Raw genomic sequence first — 24,248 nt, 5'->3', positions numbered from 1 at the left:
AATATAGACCCTTAACGGGGTAAAAGAGGGAACAATACCAGGGGTCTATCCCTCTGTCCCAAACTAGTGGGATAAAGTGACAGTGTAAATTAATAGTTTCTCACGTGCAGTCATGAAGGAAACTAGCGGGGTAATTGGAAGGGATATGTACGGCCTTGGAGGAACAAGCCCAAGTTTGCGGCCTCAAAGAATGGAGCTGATTTGCCAGCCCAGAAACCCATAAGCACGTGTTGAATAATATGGTTAATGGATAACGCTTACGATGGATTAGGAAAGATATTCCATCAATTTATTTGGGGGTTATCTAAGATAAACCCTAGAGCTAGCAGCTATCAATACCATCATACGCCTTTAAATAATACATTAAGGTAACATATGTATAATTCATTCTTATGCTTACATTAAGATAACTTCTCTCTAACTTTGACGTCAGAGTTCAACTGGGCATCTCATGCCATCCTTTCACTTGTTGTAGGTTATCAGAACAGCTGATGATGTGAAACACGTCTTTTACGGGATGAGTAGGAGGAGATGTTTTGAGCAATATCATTATGGGCCTATGCTCTCAATCAATTGGTTTTCAATTACGTGAAATTTGTAGCAAAGTCATTAAGAAAATAAGAAAAGTGAAACAGAACAAGTTTTAAATCCTAAGTTTTTTTATTTTACAAATTAATTTTTATTATGTCAAGTGAATAAAAGATGTGTCTTTTACGTCAATTTATACGTAGAAGAATTACAGATAGAATATTTACCTTTAGACACGAAAGGTTTGAAAGGATGCTATAATTGAAGTCCACGTGAAAAGCAAAAGACATGCCGACTTCAAGTGCGTTAATAAAGTTTGTATCCATGTGGAAAGCAAACTGTTTGGAGGAGTACTGGGATGTGCGTTGATTATTATTTCTCAAAAGTTGGTCAGAAAAACAATTTAGAGGGCTCGAGAATGCTCTCCACGCCGCTACCTCTTGTTGCTTTGCTTTATTTTTCTAAGCAAGACCATGTACTGGTGTAGGTGTTAAAGGTGTTTTTTTTTTTTTTTTTTTTTTTTTTTCCCCTTAAAACCAGATCTGTCATGAGAGATGAGAGATGACAACACATTCAAAACACAGCTATGCTTGCTTGATAAGCTCGAATATTTTTCGATCAATTGCGAACACCGAACACGTGCATGTGGGTCCAACAACTTCAATATTACTATTAGGTCATGCGTGACGTCCATAAGCGGAACCCCCCATAAAGGCAGCCTAAATAAAATAAGTTATCCCTATATTTAATTTTAACCAGTAAGAAAGAAAGAAATAAAGTCTAACCAATGCGCATAAAAAGGTGTAGATAAAAAAAATATGTATATATATATATATATATTATATTATATTCATTCCATTATTGCTCTATATATGTGTGTGAAGAGTATATAGAAGAAAGAAGAAAGGGCAGCCCGCCATAACAGCTTGTAATTTGGTACTGCAAGATGAAGAGAGTAGAGCTTGTGTTCGTCCCGAGTCCCGGAATGGGTCATCTCGTTTCCGCTATCCAGTTTTCGAAGCGATTGCTTGATCGAGATGACCGTTTCTCAGTCACGGTTCTCAGCATCAAGCGAGGAGATGTAACCACAACCGATGCGTACATAGCGTCGATTGCTGCTTCCGATTCCCGTGTAAAATTTATCCATCTTCCTCATGTAGACCCTCACCCACCACCCCAACAAAAGCCCGTTGAGAAAGAAAACACCCATCGCATACAGAGCCAAAATGATCTTGTCAAAGAAGCTATCCTCAACCATGTGTTGCCAACTACCACTCCACTTGCAGGATTGGTGGTTGATATGTTCAATTCCTCCATGATCGATGTGGCTCATGAGCTTGGTGTCCCGTCTTATATGTTTTTCACAAGTAATGCTGCCTTTCTTGGCTTCATGCTCTACCTTCCAACTCGACATGACCAGGTGGGCATCCCGTTTAGAGAATCGGATCCGGATTCAGTCATCGCGAGTTATGTTAACCCAGTTCCTTCTAGTGTTTTGCCGTCGTTTGCGTTTGAAAGTTCGATCGTCGTCAAAGGCCATGAGTACCTCCCCATGGTAAACCATGGTAGAAAGTTTAAAGAGGTCGATGGGATTATTGTCAACACGTTTTACGAGCTGGAAACCCATGCGGTTAACTCATTTTTGGATGATAAAACGCCTCCAGTTTACACGGTGGGGCCGGTGATTGACCTCGAGCATAAGAATCATTCGGGAGTTAATCAGGTCAAATACGAGGAGATCATGAAGTGGCTTGATGATCAACCTCCATCATCGGTGGTGTTCCTGTGCTTTGGAAGCTGGGGGACCTTCAGTGCACCCCAGCTGAAAGAGATGGCACTTGGGCTCGAGCGGAGTGGCCACCGGTTCCTGTGGTCAATACGGTTGAGAACCTCAAATGATAGGTTTGCCCCGCTTACGGATTCCCCGAATCTGGAGGAGATATTGCCCCCGGGGTTCCTGGAAAGAACGAGAGAAGTTGGGATGATATGTGGTTGGGCTCCACAAGTGGAGGTGCTGGCCCACAAAGCCATCGGAGGGTTTGTGACACATTGCGGATGGAACTCGATCTTGGAGAGTGTGTGGTATGGCGTACCGATGGCCGCATGGCCAATGTACGCGGAACAGCAATTAAATGCATTCCAGATCGTGAGGGATCTGGGGCTGGCAGTGGAATTGAAGTTGGATTACAGGCGTGATGGTGAGCTTGTGATGGCTGAGAAGATAGAGGAATCGGTGAAATGCTTGATGGAGCCTGATATCGAGGCGAGGAAGAGGGTGAAAGAGATGAGCGAGAAGAGCAGAAAGGCTGTGATGGAGGGTGGATCTTCGCATGCTTCACTTGGACGGTTGATCGAGGCTCTGTTGCTGTCGGCAAATAATATAGTGCCTAGGAAGTGAAAATAGATATGTGCGCGCGTGTGATTTGATGAAAAATGCATGAATCTTTTCGTGTTTCAAGGATTGAGTTTTGTTGCTTCTGTGCATCATAAAAAATGGTGCTGTTAAAGCGCTATTAAATACCCTAAGTTTAGCATGATAATGGATTAAACATTTTTCTTTCGAGTTTTAGTGGATGCAGCTAATGAAAGTCTACTGCTGATGTTGGAATTTCGCAAGATGATCTCTGAATTCTTAGATTAAAAAAATAAAAAAAATACAAGAGTATGTTGATTCGGTATAATCTGGAAAATGCCTCAAATCTTAGTAAGATTTTCTCGGTTCATCGGCCAGCAGGCCAACAACTTCTCTAGCATTTTTGTGTTTTTCGTTTTTTTTTTTTTTTTGGCAATTAAGATTATATATCGTTAAAGACAACAGCAAATGCCTCTTGTACCTATCATACACGTACGTGCAAATTTTAGAGATTTTTTTTTAGATTTTAATTTCAATACTTTTATTGATAAAAAAACCTCCACCGCCCGTGGTGGGTAATTTTCCGTTTTCGACAAATATCCCTTTAGATCATTGGCATCTGACTTCCTATACCTTCTTTTTCTCCTCCAAATTTTGAGATGCAATTTGTGGGAAACTTGCATTTCGTTCTCTCATCCATTCCCTATTTAAATAGGATTGATGTTTACGCTTGCTACAATTGTTTCTCATCTATAGGCACTGTACATCCCCTTTTTCATTTATAATTATTTTTCCATGTCCCTCTCTTCCCCTCTCGTGTCTTTCTGTGTATGCTTCTCTAGGGTTCTTATAAGGGTGACTTTTGTACAGGTTTTAAAAAATAAAAATTGTAAAATAAGTGACCAACCTATCCTGAAATACTGCTTGTTTGATTTGTGTTTTATGAAATTGATTTTTTTTGCTATTCAATCTAGTTTTGCCATTTCTGTGTGTTATGAATTTGACATGTTGCTTTGTTTCACTGTCAGTGAGCATTCCAACAACCTTCACTGCTTGTTTGATTTCTTTTTATGAAATATATGTATTTTGCTATTCAATCTAGCTTTGCCATTTCAATGTGCCTAGAATTTGACATAGCAGATGTTTTGTTTCATTGACAATGACCAACACATACAGATTCATTGCTTCATTTCCTTTCTGTTTTGTGAAATGTATGTAATTTCTTGAATCTAGCTTGCCATTTGGTTTTTATGAAGAATTTGACAAGCAACTCTAATGTGCTTGTTTCACTGTTAGTTACCTTGCCATTGACATTGTACTACTTGTTTGATTTCTGTTTTGTGTAATTGTTGTGTAATTTATTCAATCTAGGTTGCAATTTCACTTTGTGTAATTTAATATGCTAATGTAGTAGTTAAATTAATGAGCTTTCCATTTTTGAGGAACTGCTTGTGAAATTCATGTTTTGTGTACTTTCTTGGGTTTATTTACTTTCTTGGGTTTATTCAATCTAGCTTTACACGTATGATTCTTTCAAGCTTTTCACGTGCCAATGTGCTTGGATTTTCACATGAAAGTGTTTTTTGTTTCGATAAATGTTCTTTAATATATTCAACTAAGCTTGCCGTTATTTTCTATGTTTGGTAATTTTTTCTACTTTCAGAGTTAAAAATTGTAACTTTTGTGAATTATAAACTTTGGTAACTTTTTCTAGATTCAAAATTAACAATCGAAAGAGGAAACAATATTATCTAAAATTTTACTTATATCTGCTTCTTTGTTTTTTGTTTGGGCAAGCTGTTTAGCTATCCTATTGCTATGTTGGTTGGTTTCACCAGTTGTTGGCTTTCTGGTTATTATTGTTGATTCCCTATTTTCTTTTTCTCACTATTATTGCTTTGTTTTTTGCAGCTTTAATTCTTGACTTAATATAGGCTATCATTGGGGTTATATGTGTAATTAGGTTGTGATGATGGTTAAATCAAATATGATAAATGTGTAAAATCACAATTTCTATGAATGGGACAAGCTCGATATGGCAAGGTAACCCGAATGGTCATTTTTTTTTTTGTAAAACTTTTACAATGGCAACTGTTTTGCAATCATTCGATCTTGTGTTATGTGCTTACCTATGCCTGAATAAAAAAAACCATTCTGAGCCTCCTCTCAAAAGTTTTTTTCCACTATTTTGTAGTTTATGTGCTTTTCTATAATTTCAATTGTTCTGCTGTGATTTAGGCATGCTGTTCAATTCTGTTGGTTAGATTACTGTGCCATTTTTGCTATTCTGCTATTCAGTTATGTTGGCTGGATTAGTCTCATCTCTTTGTTGTTCATTTGTGTTTAAACCTGAAAGCTTGTTATTTTCATTATTGTCCTGTGACTTATTCATGTTGTTGTTTTAATCTAATGTTTTGATTATTTTATAAGCCCCACCCCCCCCCCCCCCCCCCCCCCCCGCGCTGGCGGTTGGGAAGTTCTTTACTTAGTTTGATTATTTATTTCTTTGGAATATCACAGTTGTGATATATCTATGGTATGATATTTCATGCTTAACACTTTAGAGATGTTGTTCAAAAAATGCGGATGTGAGATATATATAGGCATGTTGTTCAGTTTTGTGAAACTTGGTATTTAGTTTTGTGATTTAGGTAGTCTACTACACTATAGAAATGTTGTTCAGTTTTGTGAATTAAGTATTCTACTACACTATGGGCATGCTGTTCAGTTTTGTGAAAGTTGGATTACTTTAGTGTTATTGTTGTTCAGTTGCGATTGAGTTGTGATATTCATTTTTTTTCCTTTTATTAGTTTCTTGTTTCACCAGTTTTGATGTGAGATATCCATGCTGAACATCATTTCATCTTCTTCAAACCTAAAAGCTTCTTATATATATATATATATATATATATATTATAGGGAAAAGCTTCTTATAATTGGTTGTTCTTCAGTTGTATTTAAAAATTGTATCTTGTTATTTTTAAAATTATCTTGTGAATTTGAAAATTCCGTTTCAACCTAAAATCTTCATTATCTTTATAAGCCCCCAATTGTGAAGTTTTTTGCTTGGTTGGATTATTTACTTCTTTGACTTCTTGTGTTGTGATACCGTCTATGTTCTGATATTTCATCATGCTTAACAATATAGATCAAGATTGTTCAGCTGTTTGGACATGCTAGGAAATGTATTTTTTCTTTGGATGCTTTTTTTCTTTAGTTTGATTTTGGTTGTGCATTCCCCTCAACGGTGATGATAACAAAGTTGAGTGAGAACATAGGAAATTTGTAATATACTCCATGGCAGTGTAACCGGGACGGCCAATCATTACTGACAACCAATTGTGGCAACCATGGAGGATGTTGCCAATTCATACATGCTACCATTCCTTTTTTTGAGCTACTTTCTTGGGTTAATGGTTTGGATATGTTTGGAGGTTTGGTAAGAGAAACTTGAGTGTCAACAACGAAAATGGGCAAAAACTCCATGGCAGGATAACTCAAATAGCCAATGAATATTGACAATCGATTGTTGCAGCAATTGATGACATTGTTGGCCAATCAAGGTTTTGTGAATTGTAGTAAAAATCTTTGGAATTTAATTTGTACTAAATATAAGAACTATACTCACTATTTGTGTACAAACTTGAAGCAAAACAAAAGACAACATGACTCGATGCCTGAGTCATGTGGTAGCACGAGCAATATCTCACGCTCAGCAAACTATCATCAAAATGAATACCTACTATGTTATTATGATATTAAAGCATGTCGAATAATTGCTCATACAGAGTATAACGAGGGGCGCTGATTTTTCGGTTGATAAAACTATGAGGTACTTTTCATTTATTGGGGATCTTATTTGCTGATATGTGTTGGTACTATTGTGCTTACAAATTTCAGCACTAATTAATTTGGTAGGATGGGCAGCCTTGCAAGTTTTTCTATTGGTATGATCCAGAAATACAAGCATATGGCCAAAAGAAAACTAACCGATTAAAAATCGAAGTTTAAAATATATAAGCATCAATGAATATCCAAACCGATCGACTAGAAATTGTTTCAAAGGCGTAAGAGAAAACTGGAGAAAATCAGTTTCATTATACCAATTTCGATGTCGTGGTTATTTGTTTTGGCAATTTATTTTGAAAATTTCTAAGCAATCTTATTGCGACATGTAATAAACTTTTGAGGCTGATGTACGGGCAGTTTTAGTACTTGTCATTATAATATAATTTTATTGTTTGCACATGTAATTTGTGTTTTGGTGTTGGTGTATGGGCAATAATAATACTTGTATGTAGAATTGAGAAAATACTCAATCTAGTACACATTCTTATTTCATTAACTATTTTAGTTATTGAGAATAAATCCACAATTTATGAAGTGTGCAATTTATATTAACGTGTGAAAAAAATAAATTTATCTATTTGTTTCCTTCGGTAGTGCCTAAAGATTAAATCATTTGATTACCGTTAGATCTCGGCGAAAACTATAATATTGCTTTTTATTTATCCGTTACAAATAAATACCATTGGAAAAATGTGAATATTTATCATTTGTAAAACTGTAATAATTTCAAAACTATTCTCGTACCCTAGATAAAAAAATCAGCTTCGTGTTTAAAATTTACGTACAATGTGATATCGCTCAACATAAGAAAAAGACAAAATAGTTAGTAGTTATGATTGTACATAAAAGTAAGGGAAAAAAATAAAAAATGAATAGAGAAATATTATTTTAATAGAATAGAGAAAGTATACGGAATGAAACGTCAGAGTTTCTGAAAGATTAGTAAAATTTAAGATAAAATTTTAGGAATGGTATATTTTAAGTAAACTTTAAGAAAATTTATAGGGGATGAAATGTGAATGCGATGTAGTGAAAGTTACCTATTCATTTTGTGGTTGGTTCCAGTCAAGTAATTAAAAGATTAGTAAAATTTAAGATAAAATTTTAGGAATGATATATTTTAAGTAAACTTTAAGAAAATTTATAGGGATGGAATGTAAATGCGATGTAGTGAAAGTTACCTATTTATTTTGTGGTTGGTTCAAGTCAAGTAATTAAAAATCTTTAAAAAAACTATTTAAAGCAAGAATCATAAATTCTATTTGCCACAAATTTCCAACATCAGGTCGCTGTCCCTTGTCCAGATGGTGAAGCTGGAAAAGAAGCAAATGACACCAATTTAAGTAAAGAAGCAGAAGCTCTGAAAATTGAAAACAAGATTAGAGAGTGAACACAACAAGGCTTGAAACTAAAGTTGTCTGCTAATTTTCCCTTTTTTAATTTTATAAATGAAAAAAATTTTCTTGTCAGTCACTATTTATTATCACACATTCTATACTCTATAAAAAATATCTCAACTAGGGCTGTGCAAAATAACCATAAATCCGATGGCCCGACTCGACCCGCATTTTGTCGGGTTATTATATGATTGGGTCTCCAACTTGACTAATTAACAGGTTTGTATTTTTTTTCAACTCGTCCATATATAAAACTGTTCTCATCTTCAGTTCTCCTCAATCAATGGATTTGGAGATCTTGAAACTATAGAGCAAGCTGATTCCAGAAAGTATAGACATCTGGATTCCTGTTGTAATGTTACAATAACACCCAGATCTATGAGGGCCTGATGCCCATGAGTTCAATCCAGAAATATTTTCCCATGGAATTAGTGGTGCCTGCAAGATTCCACAGGCATTTATCCCATTTGGATTCGGGGCTCGTGTCTGTGTTGGCCAACACTTAGTCATGATAGAGCTGAAGTTTGGAGTAGATACTAACTGCATCTTTCATTAAGATATGGGGATTTTGGGGTTAGAAGAGAGCATGAGGGTGGAGTTGGAGGAACTCCGGTGTATGTGGGTGGCTTGTGCAGACCTGCAAAGGAGGAAAGATGAGGAACAATTCAAAGGAATACGTGTTTCCTCCATGGGTATGGCCATCGATGATGCAAACAAGTGGTCTGTGTCACCAGTGGCGTCTCTTATTTAGGTCTTGTTATTGTAAACAAGCTTTAGGTTGGTGGCTACTCGGTCATAATTATTGTTGAAAATCAAGGTAATTTGAACCAGGAACTGAGATATGAGACCTACATGTACTGAGATTTGCTCGTTGAATGAGGAATTGAGGACTGTGCTAGCGAACCAGGAGCCCACGAATTCGGTGTCGTGTGAGCCAATCTCCATGGGGTGCCTGGTGGGAAGAAGGAAGATGGTGTTGTGGTAATGGATTTAGGAGGCATCTGCTCGTTAAGGAAAAATAACCCATTTTCTATAGATCGTTTGGAAGGCTTCTCTCGGTTTTTTCTACTCGGTTTTGTGCCATATAATTCCTGTAATTCATGCTCTGTTTTTCTTTCGCCTTCTTCTTCGACCCTTTACCATCAATCATTAATTGAGAATAGCTTTTACTTTCCGCTTGACATTGGGACATCATCATCTGGTCCCTTGGATTCGTCTTCAAACGCTTCCATCAAGTCCCCTTCTTCCATCATTTGGCTCTTATTGTACAGTGCAAGACTTGGTCTGGTCATACGGGTTTGACCAAATTTTATTTTAATCAGATTGGGTCGAATTTGGTTGCCCCTTAACTAGTAACATTTTGAGTCGGGTCGGGTAGAAACAGTCGGGTTGCATACCTAATCTCAACACTATAAAAAAAAATTATAAATATAAAATATAAAAATAAATAATAACTTATGTATAACTTTTCTCTAAATAAATAGGCAAGATTTCTCCTATCAATTGTACTGACCTGCACGAGGATTGTGGGTCCAACCAAAATTGCACAGGAAGTGAACAAGCTGGCAAGAATTTAAAAACGATAGATATTGAAAACGTGTTCAGTTTTGTTACCTCATATTTATATTTTAGGGAAAGCTAGATCGGAGCAAATGGATCTCACATGTTCGTTTGACGAGGTTATAACAACGAACAGATTCATAGAAAACGTACAAAATAACGCTTAAAAACGGGAGCAACCAATAGATAACGAGCAAGGGAAGAATATATAGAAGGCGGCGTCTCGTCACAAAAACTATACCTTTAGTACAAGATGAAGAGAGCAGAGCTTGTGTTCATTCCTACCCCTGGAATGGGTCACCTCGCATCCACCCTTGCGTTCGCAAAGCATTTGCTTGATAGAGATGACCGTTTCTCCATCACGGTTCTCGTCATGAACCCAGCATTTGCCCCCACCAACCATAGCATCGTACAGTTGATCGCTGCCTCCGACACCCGTGTAAGATTTATTCATCTTCCTCAAGTAGATCCTCCCCCGAAAGAGCTTTTCTTTAGGTCTGTTGAGAAATTCATCACCGAGTACGTAGAGAACTACAAAAGTCATGTCAAAGAAGCTATCATCAACCATGTGTTATCCGCTTCGCTTCCACTTGCCGGTTTGGTGGTCGATTTGTTCTGCTCCTCCATGATTAATGTGGCTCACGAGCTTGGTGTCCCGTCTTATGTCTTCTTTACCACTAATGCTGCCTTTTCTGGCTTCATGCTCTACCTTCCAACCCGTCATGACCAGGTGGGCATTGAGTTTAGGGAAACCGATCCCGAGTCAGTCATTCCAAGTTATGTCAATCCAGTTCCTCCTGGTGCTTTGTCTTCATTTGCGCTCAACAAGGAAGGTGGGTACATCTGCAATGTAAACCTTGGTAGAAAGTACAAAGAGGCCGATGGTATTATTATCAACACGTTTTCTGAGCTGGAATCTCATGCGGTAAGCTCTTTTTTTAATGATGGAATACCTCCGGTTTACACAGTGGGACCGATGATTGACCTCAAGGGTAAGACGTCTTCAGAGGATAATCAGGCCAAGCATGAGATAATGAAGTGGCTTGATGATCAACCTCCATCATCAGTGGTTTTCTTATGCTTTGGAAGCCGGGGGAGTTTTGGAGAACCCCAGTTGAAAGAGACTGCACTTGGGCTCGAGAGGAGTGGCCACCGGTTTCTGTGGTCAGTACGTCTGCCATCTCGTGATGATGGGTTAGCCAAACCTACGGATGCCGAGAATCTCGAGGAGATCTTGCCACCCGGATTCCTGGAAAGAACCAGAGGTATTGGAATGATATGCGGATGGGCTCCACAAGTGGAGGTCCTTGCCCACAAAGCGATCGGAGGGTTTGTGTCCCATTGCGGGTGGAACTCGATCTTGGAGAGCCTATGGCATGGTGTACCTATTGCTACTTGGCCACTTTACGCGGAACAGCAAACCAATGCATTCCAGATGGTAAGGGATCTGGGGTTAGCAGTGGAGTTGAAAATAAATTACAGGCTTGGTAGTGGCGTGCTTGTCATGGCCGAGGAGATAGAGAACGCAGTGAAATGCTTGATGGAAGCTGATAGCGAGGTGAGGAAGAGGGTCAAAGAGATGAGTATAAAAAGCAGACAGGCTGTGATTGAAGGTGGATCTTCATATGCATCACTTGGTCGGTTGATTGAGGCTATCATAGCAAATGTTACAGTACCTGCGAGGAAGTAAGTGATTTGCTTTTATCTTTCGAAGTTTCCATGTTTGAGAGTTCTAACGTGTTGCTCGCCTAAACGAGAGAAATCAATAAAACGCTCAAACTACTTATTGTTCGTCCAATTTATCTATAAAAAAAATCCTAGTGATGCCCTGGTCTCGGTGATGGCATCACCATGTCCAACTCATGAAAATCAGCTCTACATGATATTCACTCCTGACTAGATGGATAAAGCCGTAGCTTACTTGTATCGGAACCGATCGTGATTGTGATTGAATTGGAAATATGTGTCAATTGTGTTGTGTTGAAAAAAGAATGTCCCAACTCCCAACGATTCCATTTAAGTGAACCAACACCAAACCCGCCTGTGTCTGCCCCACTTTTCTTCACTAATCCCGCCTACCAGTTTCACTATCTGGTCATCATCCGTCATTTCTTATTCTGGCATGGTGCACATGTCTTTGTCTCTTTTATTATTTTCCTATTCCAAAAATGAAAAAAAAAAAAAGAAAAAAGATTTTCCCGGAGTGGTAATGTTACCGTCCCCACATTATTGTATAATTTGGAATTTTTTTGTCTTTTAATTTTTTAATTTTCTTAAAGCTTTTTACATCTTTCATATATCATCATCTTCCACTTCTTTTTTTTCTATCTGATGACTGATAGATTACTCTGGTGCTCTTTTTCTTTCTCGGCAGAAATGGTCTCCGTTTCAGCTCCTGCATGTGTTTTATCATTCATGATTGAAGTAATTTGTAAAGCCAGACAAAACATAGAACTTGAAAAATAAAAGAAATATCTCACTTCATTTTCTTACGTTATCAGCTAGATATTTGACTTGTTCGTTCCATTTAGAAAGGGGAAAAAAAAGAAAGGACTTTTCGCACCTCTTTTTTTCGTTCTGTTCATGTACGTTGTTGGGAATGACAAGAGAAAAAATTAATTACACACAAACACAATATTTATGTAATTCTACAATGTATTTACATTTACAGAATTACGAAATATTTTATTCTCTTGAAAGTCGAATATACAGTATAGGCTGCCATGGCACAATAAGTGGCGGTATAAAAGTACAATATTATATGTAGGGGTGTTCATCTGGGTTCCAACACAGGAATCTAGGTATATCCAGACTAGAACCTAGGTTTCAAATTCAGGCCAGAACCCAGACCGGGTTGATCCGGATCGGACCCGTGCCAGAATTTGGGTATATCCGGATTTTTAAAACCTGGAAATCCGGGTTCCGGGTTGTATCCGGATTTTTTTTTTTTTTTAAGTAAAAGCCTTTATTTTATTAAATTTTTTTCTAAGAAGTCAAGTTCATGAAACGCATAATGTTTTGTTCTAAACATACTAAATGCATGTGAAACAAAAAAACAAATCCAATATTCATCTATGCATACATCACAATGCAATCCACTATATATTACACTAATGGTATTTTATAAATTACATTACCAAACACAAAATTACAAGAAATGAATTATAAAATCAGCAGCACGGTCTTCTCATCAGTGATTTAATCTCACACCAAATAATAGTCCATTATCAATTCCTACAGCCAAGAAATAAAAAAACTCATTAACTAGTTTTGCACATTATATTCAAATAGAATATTAAAAAAGAGTATAGAAAATGAGTATAAAATTGATGGTTTTATTTATAAAGATTGCAGCACCTCAAAATGGTTTTGAAATTAATGACGATACATCAAAATAATGTCAAGAAATGCACCCAAACAGTCCTAGCTAGCTAAAGGGCAGTCATAGAAAAGATGCACATCTGATTTAATATCACTCAAAATAGTCCATTATATGCTTGCAAATGCATGTGCTAGTGTTTGGCAATAATGTTTTTAAGTACAATTGATTGGGTGAATGTTTGGCAAGAATCAAACATTTTATATGAGTTGAACTCAATAGTTTTCAATGAATAAAAGTATGTAACCAGATTTAAAAAATAAAAAACTTCAACCAACAAATGCGTAATTCAAGCAAATGCATACAATAATAAAATTTATTCTTTATTTCAACATAGAACTTTCCAAGACTCTAGTTTTTCTTCTTCTATTTATTTAATTTTTCAATTTAGAAGGCAATCAATTATGATTATCCACCATTGCTCTTCAATTATGGCCATGAGATCTGACAATGTTTTAAAAGCTTCAATTGGGTTACTTTCTTCATCACTTGATTCATGCTAGTTTTTCAAGCAATAAGGGTTCAGTAACAAAAGAAATATTTCATTCCATCTACCTTGTAATCATTTTTTTTTTTTTACAAGTAAGTAAATGAATCGAATAATCGTGTTCCCTTCCCAAGGTTACTACATGAAAACCAGACCATTTCACTAGAAAGAATCGTGTTCCATCTACCAGCTTGTAGTCATCATGCTTCGTAAAGAACATTTTCCACAAAAATGAGCGGAAACCCATCCTTTGACTAATAAGTTGCACCAATTCTTTTATATATCAAGCCAAACAATACAGTAAGTACTAAATGATAAAAATCAGGTATATGGGTAAATCTGAAAGGATCTCCAACTATAGTGAAATAATTACAACTAACAAAATAATAACAACAAAGAATCAAAGCTAAACAAAAATCTAACAAATACCACCACACACCAATGTCCCAAACAATCCATGAAATATAAAAACTCAACAGAGAGAGAGAGAGAGAGAGAGAGAGGGTTGAGAGTAACTGGTAGATCTGGCCAACCAAAATACTATTCATGCACTACCACAACATAACATGTTATAGATCTAGGCGACGAAATAAAACTTAAAAAGAAAATAACAGATCTAGCCAAACGGCAGCTCTACTAGTCATTGCCGATGATGGCTAGGGTTTTGGCTTCCCCAACACACTCTAGATACGACAGAAACCTTCCCCAAAGAGAAGAGATCTAAACGCTCAAAACACAGATAGAGAGAGGAACATATTGAGAGTAGCGAAAGGCTTCTGTCTTCTGTGGACAGTGGCCTCTGATGCAATGGTTGTGGTTTTGACGCTTGGTCGAGAGAGAGAGAGAGAGAGAGAGAGAGAGAGAGAAGTCAGACATAGAAGAGAAGAGAGAAGGCTTCTACCCTTTATTACGGGCAAGAGATAGAAGAGAGAGAGGTAGGGTTTCGGTTTGGACTTTGGGCAAGAGAAGAGAGATCGAGAGCTAGGGTTTCCGTTTGACACTTTGGGCGAGAGAGAGAGATGGAGAGCAAGGGAGTCAGGGATGAGGGTTTGGAGCTGGACTTTGAGCGAGAGAGAGAGCACTTCGCATCGAAGAACAAGGGTTTTTTTTAATATATAACCCAAGTACAGGATGTTAAATCTGGAACCCAGGTTTCATAACCGGATCTGGCCCGGATTAATCCGGGTTTTGTAATACGGGCCGAAACCCGGAATAGGAATTCGGTTATCCAGGTTCCAGACCGGGCTGGAAAAAAATGGGCCCGGATGAACAATTTTAATTATATGTGGCGAAACCTTAATTACAATTATTAGTGCATAAACCCTAATTAAAGGTCAGGTTAGACTGGTTTAAGAGCTAAAATTAGGTCAGAAAATAGGCCCAAATTGCACGCCATGGCCCAAGGTTTGTAGAAAATCTATAAAAAAACACCCAATAAATTCTTCTCAAATTGAGTACCACAAAACATAACTAGCTCCGCACAAAAAAGCCCAAGGATGTATTGCTCTACTGGTCTTTTTTTGGTACGAACTATTTTGGTCTGCATTTATATAATAATGGCTTTAGCCAACAGAACCAAGGCATGATTGATTTCTTTTACAAATCACTCTTCCCAGACTTCACGCCATCATTATGCTCATGGCAATGGCTGTAGTGCATGTGTCTAAAACTTAAATTCCAATGTATTTATGCAAAAGAAGCTGGTTGCAACTTGGACCACCATTGTACATTTTTTTTTCCTCTCTAGCTTAATATTGATAAAACTGAAATGTTTCATGGATGATCATTCTCACTATCAATATACAAAATACTTCTAGATAGTTTATTTAAGGGTATATAATCAAAAACTTAGTTCCTTGTTACTTATTGCGCCACTGAGTGCGCATATCAATTTTGTGATCGATGAATTTTGATGACTCTCCAATATTCTTGAGGATGTAGATTGATTGATATCATCAATGATTGGGGTTATCTGCCAAACTGAAGAATAGTCTTCATTTTCAATTGCTGATATAACTTGCAGTGCATCACCCTCCAGAATAGAGAGGTTCTTTTGGAGTGATGTTTCCATTTGTACAGCTAGGAGGGCAAGAGATGCTTCAGCTATGATTGGAATTGTGGAAAGGATGTCCATATTTTCATGATTTGACTTTCTGAATTACGACAGACTGTCAGAGTTGATGTAGAAAAAGAATCTCTAACTCCTGCATCAAAGGAAACTCCAGTGGTTTCATGGTGGTGGTAGCCAAATTAGTCTTGGAAATACTTGTAATTTTTCCTCCCATGCGTGTTTATAGTTCTGGTAAGATTTTTCCAGTTGAGCATTTGCATTCCTTAAAGAGGGTTTTATGTGATTGTGTAGTATTTCAATTCGTTGCCACTAGATGAAATCCAACATTAGAACTACAAAAATCTAGAACTGGTGAACCTCTAAAGCGTTTAGTCCCAAGATTGGCTCTAGGTTGATAATCAATAATATCCAATTTGACATTGTGGTCGGCAGTGATGCGAGATTTGATGGCCAGCTGCTTTGACTCGATAGTATCCGAGCGTATGGGCATTGTATGAAGAGGTGGAGTGTTGTTTCTTCTTCTCCTTTACACATTAGACAGTTTCTGGGTTGAAAACTTGGAATGACACTTCCAATTCTTGCTCGGGTGGGGAGCATATTCCATATGATTTTCCAAAGTAGAAGTTTATGTCGGTCATGGATTTTCAGCTTTCAAAGTTTTTTCAATATTGGACTTGGGAAGTTCTGTAGAAATGCTCTATGGGGTTTTGCCACTATATGGTACATTGTCTTCGTGGAGAATTTCCTATTATTTTGGGAGAGGTGGATTTTTTAGATTCTTGTGATAATGTCTTGTTTCAAACAGAGTTTGCAGTTTTGGAATATTCCATGATCAGAGATTTTGATAATTAAATTAGAGACCTTCAAAAAGGGAAAGACTTCATTCATGTGTTGCTGAGGTCATGCTTTGAAATTGTCCAGTGTGGGGGATCTAAGGTTTTAACCATATATTGACTGATAATGGATTGAAGATTTGATAGCATTTACCTTTTGCGACAAGCTCTCTTTTCTTTAGAATTCTGTTCTATAGCCAAGAGTCTGATAATTTTGTTTGTGCATTCCAAAAATTTGTGGCATTTAGTATTTTGCTTATAGGAGCGAATGCTAAATGCCTAAATTGGCTCTACTCATTTCCCAATCTATTTTTGCTAGCAGAGCTATATTCATGTTTTCCATTCTTCGTAGGCCAACTCCTTCTGAAATTATGGGTTGACATATTGACTTCAATGTCAGATTTTATTTTTTGTCATTTGAGAAACCCCACCAGAACTTTTTGAAGCTTGTATTCAGAGACTTGCACACTAATTTCAACAACAGAAACGAGGACATTTGATATGAAGGTAGGTTGCTTTCCATAGTTCTAATTAGCATGGTTTATCCGGCTCGTGATAGCAATTTTAATTTCCAACTTTCTAGTTTCTTGTTGATTCTCCCCAATAATTCCTTTTAATTCTCTTTTTTACTCTATTGAAAGATGTTGGAAGTCCAAGATTTTTCATTCTGGCTCATGATGATTTGTATGGCATTATCCTTGTGATTCCTGCTTTGGTTGCAAGATTTGTATTCCTTGTGATACAAATTGAGGACTTGTTGTGATTTATTCTTTGGCCTGACTAATCTTGATATTGCTCTAGAAATTTAGAAATTTCTTCGAGCATTCCTTTCATTGACATTCCCAAAAATGATAATGTCTTTTGTAAATAATAAGTGTGAAATTGGAAAACAATTTCTATTTAGTTGAATCCCTTCAATATTACCTTGTGCTTCTGCTTTGGCTATTAATCTAGATAGCACTTTTGTACTCAGTTGGAAAAGGAAGGGTGAAATGGGATCATCTTGTCTGACTCCCCACTGTGCTTTGAAAAAGCCTCTCGGTGTTCCATTAATGAGGATTGGGAATGTTGTAGTTGAAACACACTCTTTAACCAAATTGATCCATTTGTTATTGTATCCCATTACTTTCATCACCGCGAACAAGAATTCCCACTCTATGCAATCGAATGCTTTTTTCATGTCGAGTTTGATTGCCAGAAGTCATCTTTTTTCTTTATTTTTTCTTTTGGTGGCGAAAAATCGCAGGGGCCATCATTGTGTTTTCTTTAATATTCCAACCAGGAATGAAGGCGGTTTGGAGTGGGGAGACAATGTGAGGCAAGTTGGATTTGAATATGTTTGCCAAAATCTTGGTGTTGATTTTGTAGATGACATTGGTAAGACTTATTGGACGATAATGATGGGGTGCGCTTGGGTTGTGGTTCTTTGGGATCAAAGCAATATTTGTATGGTTTATCTGTCTGAGGAGCTTTCCATTTTGGAAGAAGTTTTGCATAGTGGCAAAGATATTCTTTTTATAATCGTCCAATAGTGTCTATAGAATAGAGCAGTTATACCGTTTGGCCCTAGAGCTTTTTTAGTTGGGATTTGTTTTAGTGCAGCAAATATTTCCTCTTCATTTGGCATGGCACTAAGATAAGCATTATCTGAATCCGTGATTTGCTTTTCAAAGAGATTATCAAGAAGTCTAGGGAAGTTTGGTGTTGAGGCTGAGCATATGGACTAGAAATAATTAATTAAAGATGATTCAATAATAGTTTGGTTCATTGTCCAATTACTTGGGCCCAATTTGAGACAGTCGATGGCACTCATGCGTCTCTGAATGGTTGTTGAGAAATGATAGAATTTGGCGTTGGGTCCATCAATGTTAACCATAAAATTCTGGATTTTGTAAGTTGAAGAACTTCCTTATGTCTTTGTTGTTCCCGGAGACTATTTTAAAGTTGTTTTTCTCTTGCTTGGTTCTGGAAAGAGGGATTGTGACTCTGCCCTTCAATAAGTTTGGTTTCTATTTTTTGAATGTTGACTAGAATCTTCCCAAAATGAACTTTGTTCTAATGTTTGAGGGCTTCTTTCATGGCCTTGATATTTTTTGCAAAATATATAGCCCAGAGTTCCATTGAACAGTTTGCTCCATGCTTCCTGAATTATTACTTGATTGAGTGGTTGATCTAGAATTCTTCAAACTTGAATGAGTATGATCGTTGTTGATGAGTTGTATTTAGGAGCAACATGTGGTGATCCAATGTTGTGGAGGCCGGGTGTTGTAATGTGGCATCAGGTAATAAGAGCCTCCATTGCTATTTGCTGGTTAACTATTTTGCGATCCAGTCTTTTTTTTTTTTTTTTTTTTTATAAGTGCGATGCCTTGTGTATTATTTGTCCATTTGAATGACGGGCTGTGAAGCCTATTTTGATCATGCCATGAATATCCATCAGAGTTCTCAAATCACCGAGTATGACGGGACTGAGCGACCGCTAAATTTTTCAAACTGATTTAACAGGTCATTGAACTCCTATGTAGCACCATGGACACGAGAAAGCTCGAGATATTGATTCTAGGTGGTGCCAAAAACTTTCTTTCATATTCCACTGAACTAGTGCATATGCATGTGTTACTAGCCATGTATGATAAGGGAGATTAGAGTAGATCAAAATAGAGATAGCATTAGCATTAATATTTACATTTTGTACGTCTACACCTCGACGCCACATAAGCAAAAAGCCTCCTTTTTTTCTCAGAGACTAGAAAATTTACAAAGTGATGAAAACTAAGACTATTTACAATAGATAAGGTGTGTTCTATAGGCACTACGATTTCTGACAAAAAGATGATGTCTGAGTTATATTTTCTAATATTGGCCATTAGATTTCTGATTACCTTGGGTCGGGGGAGCCCCTTGCAATTCACACTAGTGTCTTCAAGTCTCGGGTGAAGGGCTAGTTGAAGCTTACCTCTTCAGCTTTTCTGAATTTTTGGGAAAACATAGATAGTTATGCTTTCTGATATGGAGTTAATTGTATTTTTCCCCTGGAAGCCCTACTGTATTTCAAGTAACATGGCCGCCAAGGTTGCTTCCTCTAAGGGATGCTTGTTTTGGTCGGTGATGATCTCGAAGTCCTCCTCTTCTGATACTTTCACCGCACTTGTGAGCTGGACTGTTTGTGACTTTTTCTTTGGATGTGGGATGTCCTCTGATCATGGTGAAGTACCTAGTCTCTTGATATCGCGCTGGAGGGTGGGTATTTTGGGCAAGTCCAAGGAAAGGTGATGGGGAGGAACTTCATTGCTTCCTAATTGGAATCATGGATTTCTTGGATTGATGAGCTTGGAGGCCTTGAGATGTTAGGCTGGAGTTGAGGAGCTTGATGGATCCGTGTATTTAAAAAGGAGCATTTAAAATTTTGAGAGATTTGGATTGTGAATTAAGATGAGATAAAATTGAGATAAAATTTGAAAGTTGAATAAAATATTTTTAAAATATTATTATTGTAAAATTTAAAAAAATTAAATTATTTATTATATTTTATATAAAAATTATAAAATTATAAAGATGAGGATAAATGAAAATGATAAGCAAACCTACCCTTGTGAAAGGATAGAGTTGCACTCACTTGGTATGGACGACAGCTGCTGGGCTTCAGGCTGTGATTTTTGCACTTAAATTGCAGAGAATTGAATGATTTGCTTCCATTGGGAACGCCAAGTTGATTTTCTTTTGTACAAGAGATTGATGGAAAATCCTGCTCTGCTGTGCCCATTTTGTCAGTGCCGAATTTGCCTGTACCGAGTGGAGTGAAGCGCCGAATGGATTGAAGTAAATTTGTCTGCACCGAGTGGAGGTTTTCGTGTTTGGAACTCAACTTAATTTGGTGCCACTTGGTTCTTGTCCAGCTTCACCATCTCGACAGTGGACAGCCTGATGTTGGGAATTTGTGGCAAATAGCGCGCATTTATGTTTCCGTAGAATTATAGGCTTGAATCTGCAGATTTAACTTGATTTTTGCGTGGTTGGCTTGAATTTCAGCTTGATAGGTATGAATATTTAAGTGTAGTAGGCATAAACTTTTGACGATTTGGTTTATTTTTATAATATTGAGGCTTGAAGGGATTGATTTGGTCTAGGTGATCTCTTTGGAATAGGAACTTAAGTCATAATTGAGGAAGGTAGTAGTTATAAATCTCTTAGGATAATAGAGGTCATAGATTCTGTAGAATTTATGAAATGAGTTTATAGAATAGACACATTTAATCAGTCACGCCAAAAATTATATTGGCCAAAACATATCCATTTGTTTCGTTATGCATGCACCGTGGTCTCCCTTATAGACTATCCGCACACCCTGGCTCTCATCGTCATACCATGGGTAACATTCGTGCATGTGACTTCATAATGAGCGATGCCCTGTTTCGCGTCCAGTGCGTACATGGTCAAGCATCCTCTAATCCCGCCAGCAAGAGGTCACGGAGTCGGTACGAGAGCGTTATCATCCCGTCCAATCCTGTTATCGCCCGACGATAATTCAAGGGACGTTACATCAGTTTATTATGTTCTTGAGTGACAAGAAGAGTTTCACTGAGATAATACCCTACTCGGCTCGGGGTCGTGATACGCATGCATCCCCAAAATATTACCAAGACTTGAAAACCTAGTTTTTCAGGTTATGCCACATGGCACAAAACAACACGTTTATATAAACAGGTCAGATAGCGATAACAAAGAGATTTTAAAACTACTACCTTCCTTCGTTGTGACTTCAGTTCCTACTCCAAAGAGATCATCTAGACAAAGTCATTCCCTTCAAGCCTCAATATTATAAAAATAAACCAAATCGTTAAGAGTTCAGGCCTACTACACTTACATATTCATACCTATCAAGCTGAAATTCAAGCCAACCATGCAAAAATACTCCGTAGATTGAAGGCTATAATTCTAAGATTAAAGCCAAAATTCGGTAGAATACTAGTCTTGCTTAAAACCTTTTTTTAGATTATTAATTACTTGACTTGAACCAATCGCAAATTTATTACAATTTTTTCAAATGTTCACGTAAAATAAAATAAACAATTCAAATTTTTTTAAATTTTAAAAGAAAAATAATTTAAAAAAAATATATTTTAATAATATTTTATTTAATTTTTAACTTTTTATTTCAACTCATCGCAAAAACAAATGAATAATGATAAGGTTATTACCCTATTACTACCCATCACTATCCAAAACAAATTAATCAGTAACCATCTCGATATTTGTAGGTGAAATGGATGTTCAACTAACAGATTTGACGTTAAGGACATTAAACTATCTCGATATCTGTGTTAGTGTCAATAACTTTTACTGCATCCTCCGTTGGTGAAGGGCTCTCTCTCAAATGGAAAATTTCCCCCACAAGTAGTGGAGGTTTGTGAAAGGGTTTGCAAATCACCACACTTTTTACGTTGGTGAGTATTTCTATATATAATATATTGTTCCCTTGTACAATCTAATTACACAACTATAGTATCTACAATAAAAGGAAATAATCAAAACAAATTTGTGTGTCATCTCCTACAATCAAGGAGGATCCCGTGGGTTAATGGAGAAGGATTTATAGGGATTCTCAATACCTCTGCAAGCTAAGCGTGGGATTAGAGTTGACTCAAAGCTTGGATCAGAAGAAGGTGAATAGCAGTTGAGAAGCAATTTTGGTAAAGATATTGGCGACCTGCAAACATGTTGAGTGCAAAGAGTGCCGGTAACAAGAAGTTCTCATAAGAAATGGTAGTCAAGGTCGATGTGTTCAGCGCACTTGTGAGAAACAGGATTTGAGCTTAAGAAAGTTACACTCTTGTTGTCACAAAATAATAGTGGCCGATGTGTGAGGATGACCTTGAGATCACGTAAGAGATGAGTAAGTCATAGAACCTTAGCAATGGTAAGAGCGAGAGCACGGTACTCAGATTTGCAACTAGAGCGGAAAACAATAGGCTGCTTTTTAGCACTCCAGGAGACAAGATTGTCCCCAAGATAAATGGAATAACCAGAGGCGAAGCGCAAAGTATTAGGACATACTGCCTAGTCGGCGTTAGTGAGACTAGTAGAGGATGATGCAGAAAAAGTTAAGCTAAAGTGAAGAGTGCCCTTGACATAACGCAGAATAAGCTTGACGGCTTGAAAATGTTCTTCAGTTGGAGCATGAAGAAATTGACTGATAGAATTGATAGACTAAGCAAGCTCAGAGCACGTGATGGTCAAATACTGCAAGGCACCAACCAAAGAGCAATAAAGTGTAGGATCTGAGAAGGGTGCACTGGCAGAGGAGAGGCATTGAGACACAACCATTGGTGTAGCAACAAGCTTATTGTCAAGTAACTGAGCACGAGCAAGGATGTCATGAGCATACTTGATTTGACTGAGAAATAGTCCATCTAGAAGAGTGGAAACCTCGAGGCTAAGAAAATAGCTCAAGGAGCCTAAGTCAGTGAGGGCGAATTCTGAGTGTAGCTGTTGAATGAAGCGGTTGAGAAGTGTTGAATTATTCCCTGCAATAATGATGTCATCAACATAGAGCAACAAATAAATGAGACCAACGTTTCTATTGAAGACAAAGAGGGACGTGGCAGCATGGCTGCTAGAGAAACCAAGTTGGGAGAGAAATGTACTGAAACGGTGAAACCAAGCTCGCGAAGCTTGTTTCAAACCATAAAGAGCATTTTTTAATTTGCACACATGAAGAGGAAGCCGATGATCAACATAGCCAGGAGGCTGTTCCATATAAACATCTTCACAAAGAACATCATTAAGAAAGGCATTCTTGACGTCAAGTTGACGTAAGGGCCATTGATTAGACATGGCTAGAGAGAGAACAACCCTGAAGGTGGCAGCTTTGACCATGGGACTAAAGGTGTCAGTGTAGTCAAGTCTGGGAAGTTGGGTGTAACCTTTGGCAACTAGGCGAGCCTTAAGCGATTAACGGAACCATCAATATGATATTTGGTCTTGAAAATCCATTTTGAGCCCACAATATTTGTATTGGATGGTTGAGAAACAAGAACCCCAATATCATTCTTGAGTAGTGCTGTAATTTTTACATCCATAACGACAAGCCATAAATGATCCTTACAGCAGAGAGAAAACCTTTGGGCTCGAAAGTACTGAGCAAAGCATGGAGAAGGGCATAAGGTTGCACAGAGATGAAAAGAACCAGATGCTTGGGCTTGAAGATCCCAACTCGAGCTTGAGTAACCATAGAGTGACGAGCCGGTGGAGTTGGAGTAGGTATGAAGGTGGATGTATTAGATTCGATGGGTAGAGCTCCAGAGCTTGAGGAATCATGAAGCTCACGTGCAGTAGGATCCAAAGCAGAGGATTGGCTAGAAACCTACTTGGACTAAAAAACAGGAGAATCATCACACATGGTGCATGGGTTAGTAAGGGTTCGTGTACTAGTGGTCACAGGCGATAGAGCCAGAGAGGTAGAAATGGAAGTGCATGGTTCTAGAAAATTAGAGAAGACCAACTCTAAAGAGGGACGTGCACATGAAGAGTCTAAAAATGGAAAGAAAGACTCATCAAATTGGGCATGCCGAGTAATGTAAATACGAGAACTAGCGGTGTCCAAGCAACAGAAGCCTTTATGAGATGGACTATAACCAATAAAAATGCAAGGCAAACTATGCTGAGCAAATTTATTAGAAACATAATCACGTAAACAAAGATATACCTGACAACTGAAGGATTGGAAATGCTCATAATTAGGAGACTTACCATGCAGAACCTCAAAAGGTGAAATGCCATCAAGGATCGGCA

The 24,248-nt window shown here is 37.5% G+C and overlaps 2 protein-coding genes and 1 long non-coding RNA gene across 8 annotated transcripts; 2 read left to right on the top strand and 1 right to left on the bottom strand.

Annotated features, from left to right (window-relative positions):
* Window positions 1-1,366: 1,366 nt before the first annotated feature.
* Window positions 1,367-2,983, top strand: LOC121249949 (anthocyanidin 3-O-glucosyltransferase 2-like). The gene has a single exon (XM_041148826.1). It carries the CDS (start codon window positions 1,475-1,477, stop codon window positions 2,924-2,926), a length of 1,452 nt encoding a protein of 483 aa, XP_041004760.1. The 5' UTR covers window positions 1,367-1,474; the 3' UTR covers window positions 2,927-2,983.
* Window positions 2,984-9,777: 6,794 nt separating this feature from the next.
* Window positions 9,778-19,156, top strand: LOC121250084 (anthocyanidin 3-O-glucosyltransferase 2-like). Of its 6 annotated transcripts, XM_041149012.1 has the most exons (3): window positions 9,778-11,373; window positions 16,858-16,968; window positions 17,691-18,009. In XM_041149012.1, exons 1-2 carry the CDS (start codon window positions 9,941-9,943, stop codon window positions 16,955-16,957), a joined length of 1,533 nt encoding a protein of 510 aa, XP_041004946.1. In that variant the 5' UTR covers window positions 9,778-9,940; the 3' UTR covers window positions 16,958-16,968; window positions 17,691-18,009. The 6 variants fall into 6 exon arrangements, with proteins under 6 accessions (XP_041004946.1, XP_041004947.1, XP_041004948.1 ...); XM_041149013.1 differs by lacking the exons at window positions 16,858-16,968; window positions 17,691-18,009 and adding an exon at window positions 15,637-15,712; XM_041149014.1 differs by lacking the exons at window positions 16,858-16,968; window positions 17,691-18,009 and adding an exon at window positions 18,963-19,156 and having other exon boundaries at window positions 9,779-11,373.
* On the bottom strand, window positions 19,106-20,228 carry LOC121250085. Its single transcript, XR_005937701.1, has 2 exons — window positions 20,046-20,228; window positions 19,106-19,690 (listed from the first exon to the last, which is right to left on the bottom strand). It is a non-coding gene; the product is annotated as an uncharacterized LOC121250085 (long non-coding RNA).
* Between the last annotated feature and the right edge of the window lie 4,020 nt (window positions 20,229-24,248).

This window comes from Juglans microcarpa x Juglans regia, chromosome 2D (genome assembly GCF_004785595.1).
Source record: "Juglans microcarpa x Juglans regia isolate MS1-56 chromosome 2D, Jm3101_v1.0, whole genome shotgun sequence".
NCBI classification, from domain to species: domain Eukaryota; kingdom Viridiplantae; phylum Streptophyta; class Magnoliopsida; order Fagales; family Juglandaceae; genus Juglans; species Juglans microcarpa x Juglans regia.
This window is presented reverse-complemented; position numbering and strand designations above follow the sequence as displayed.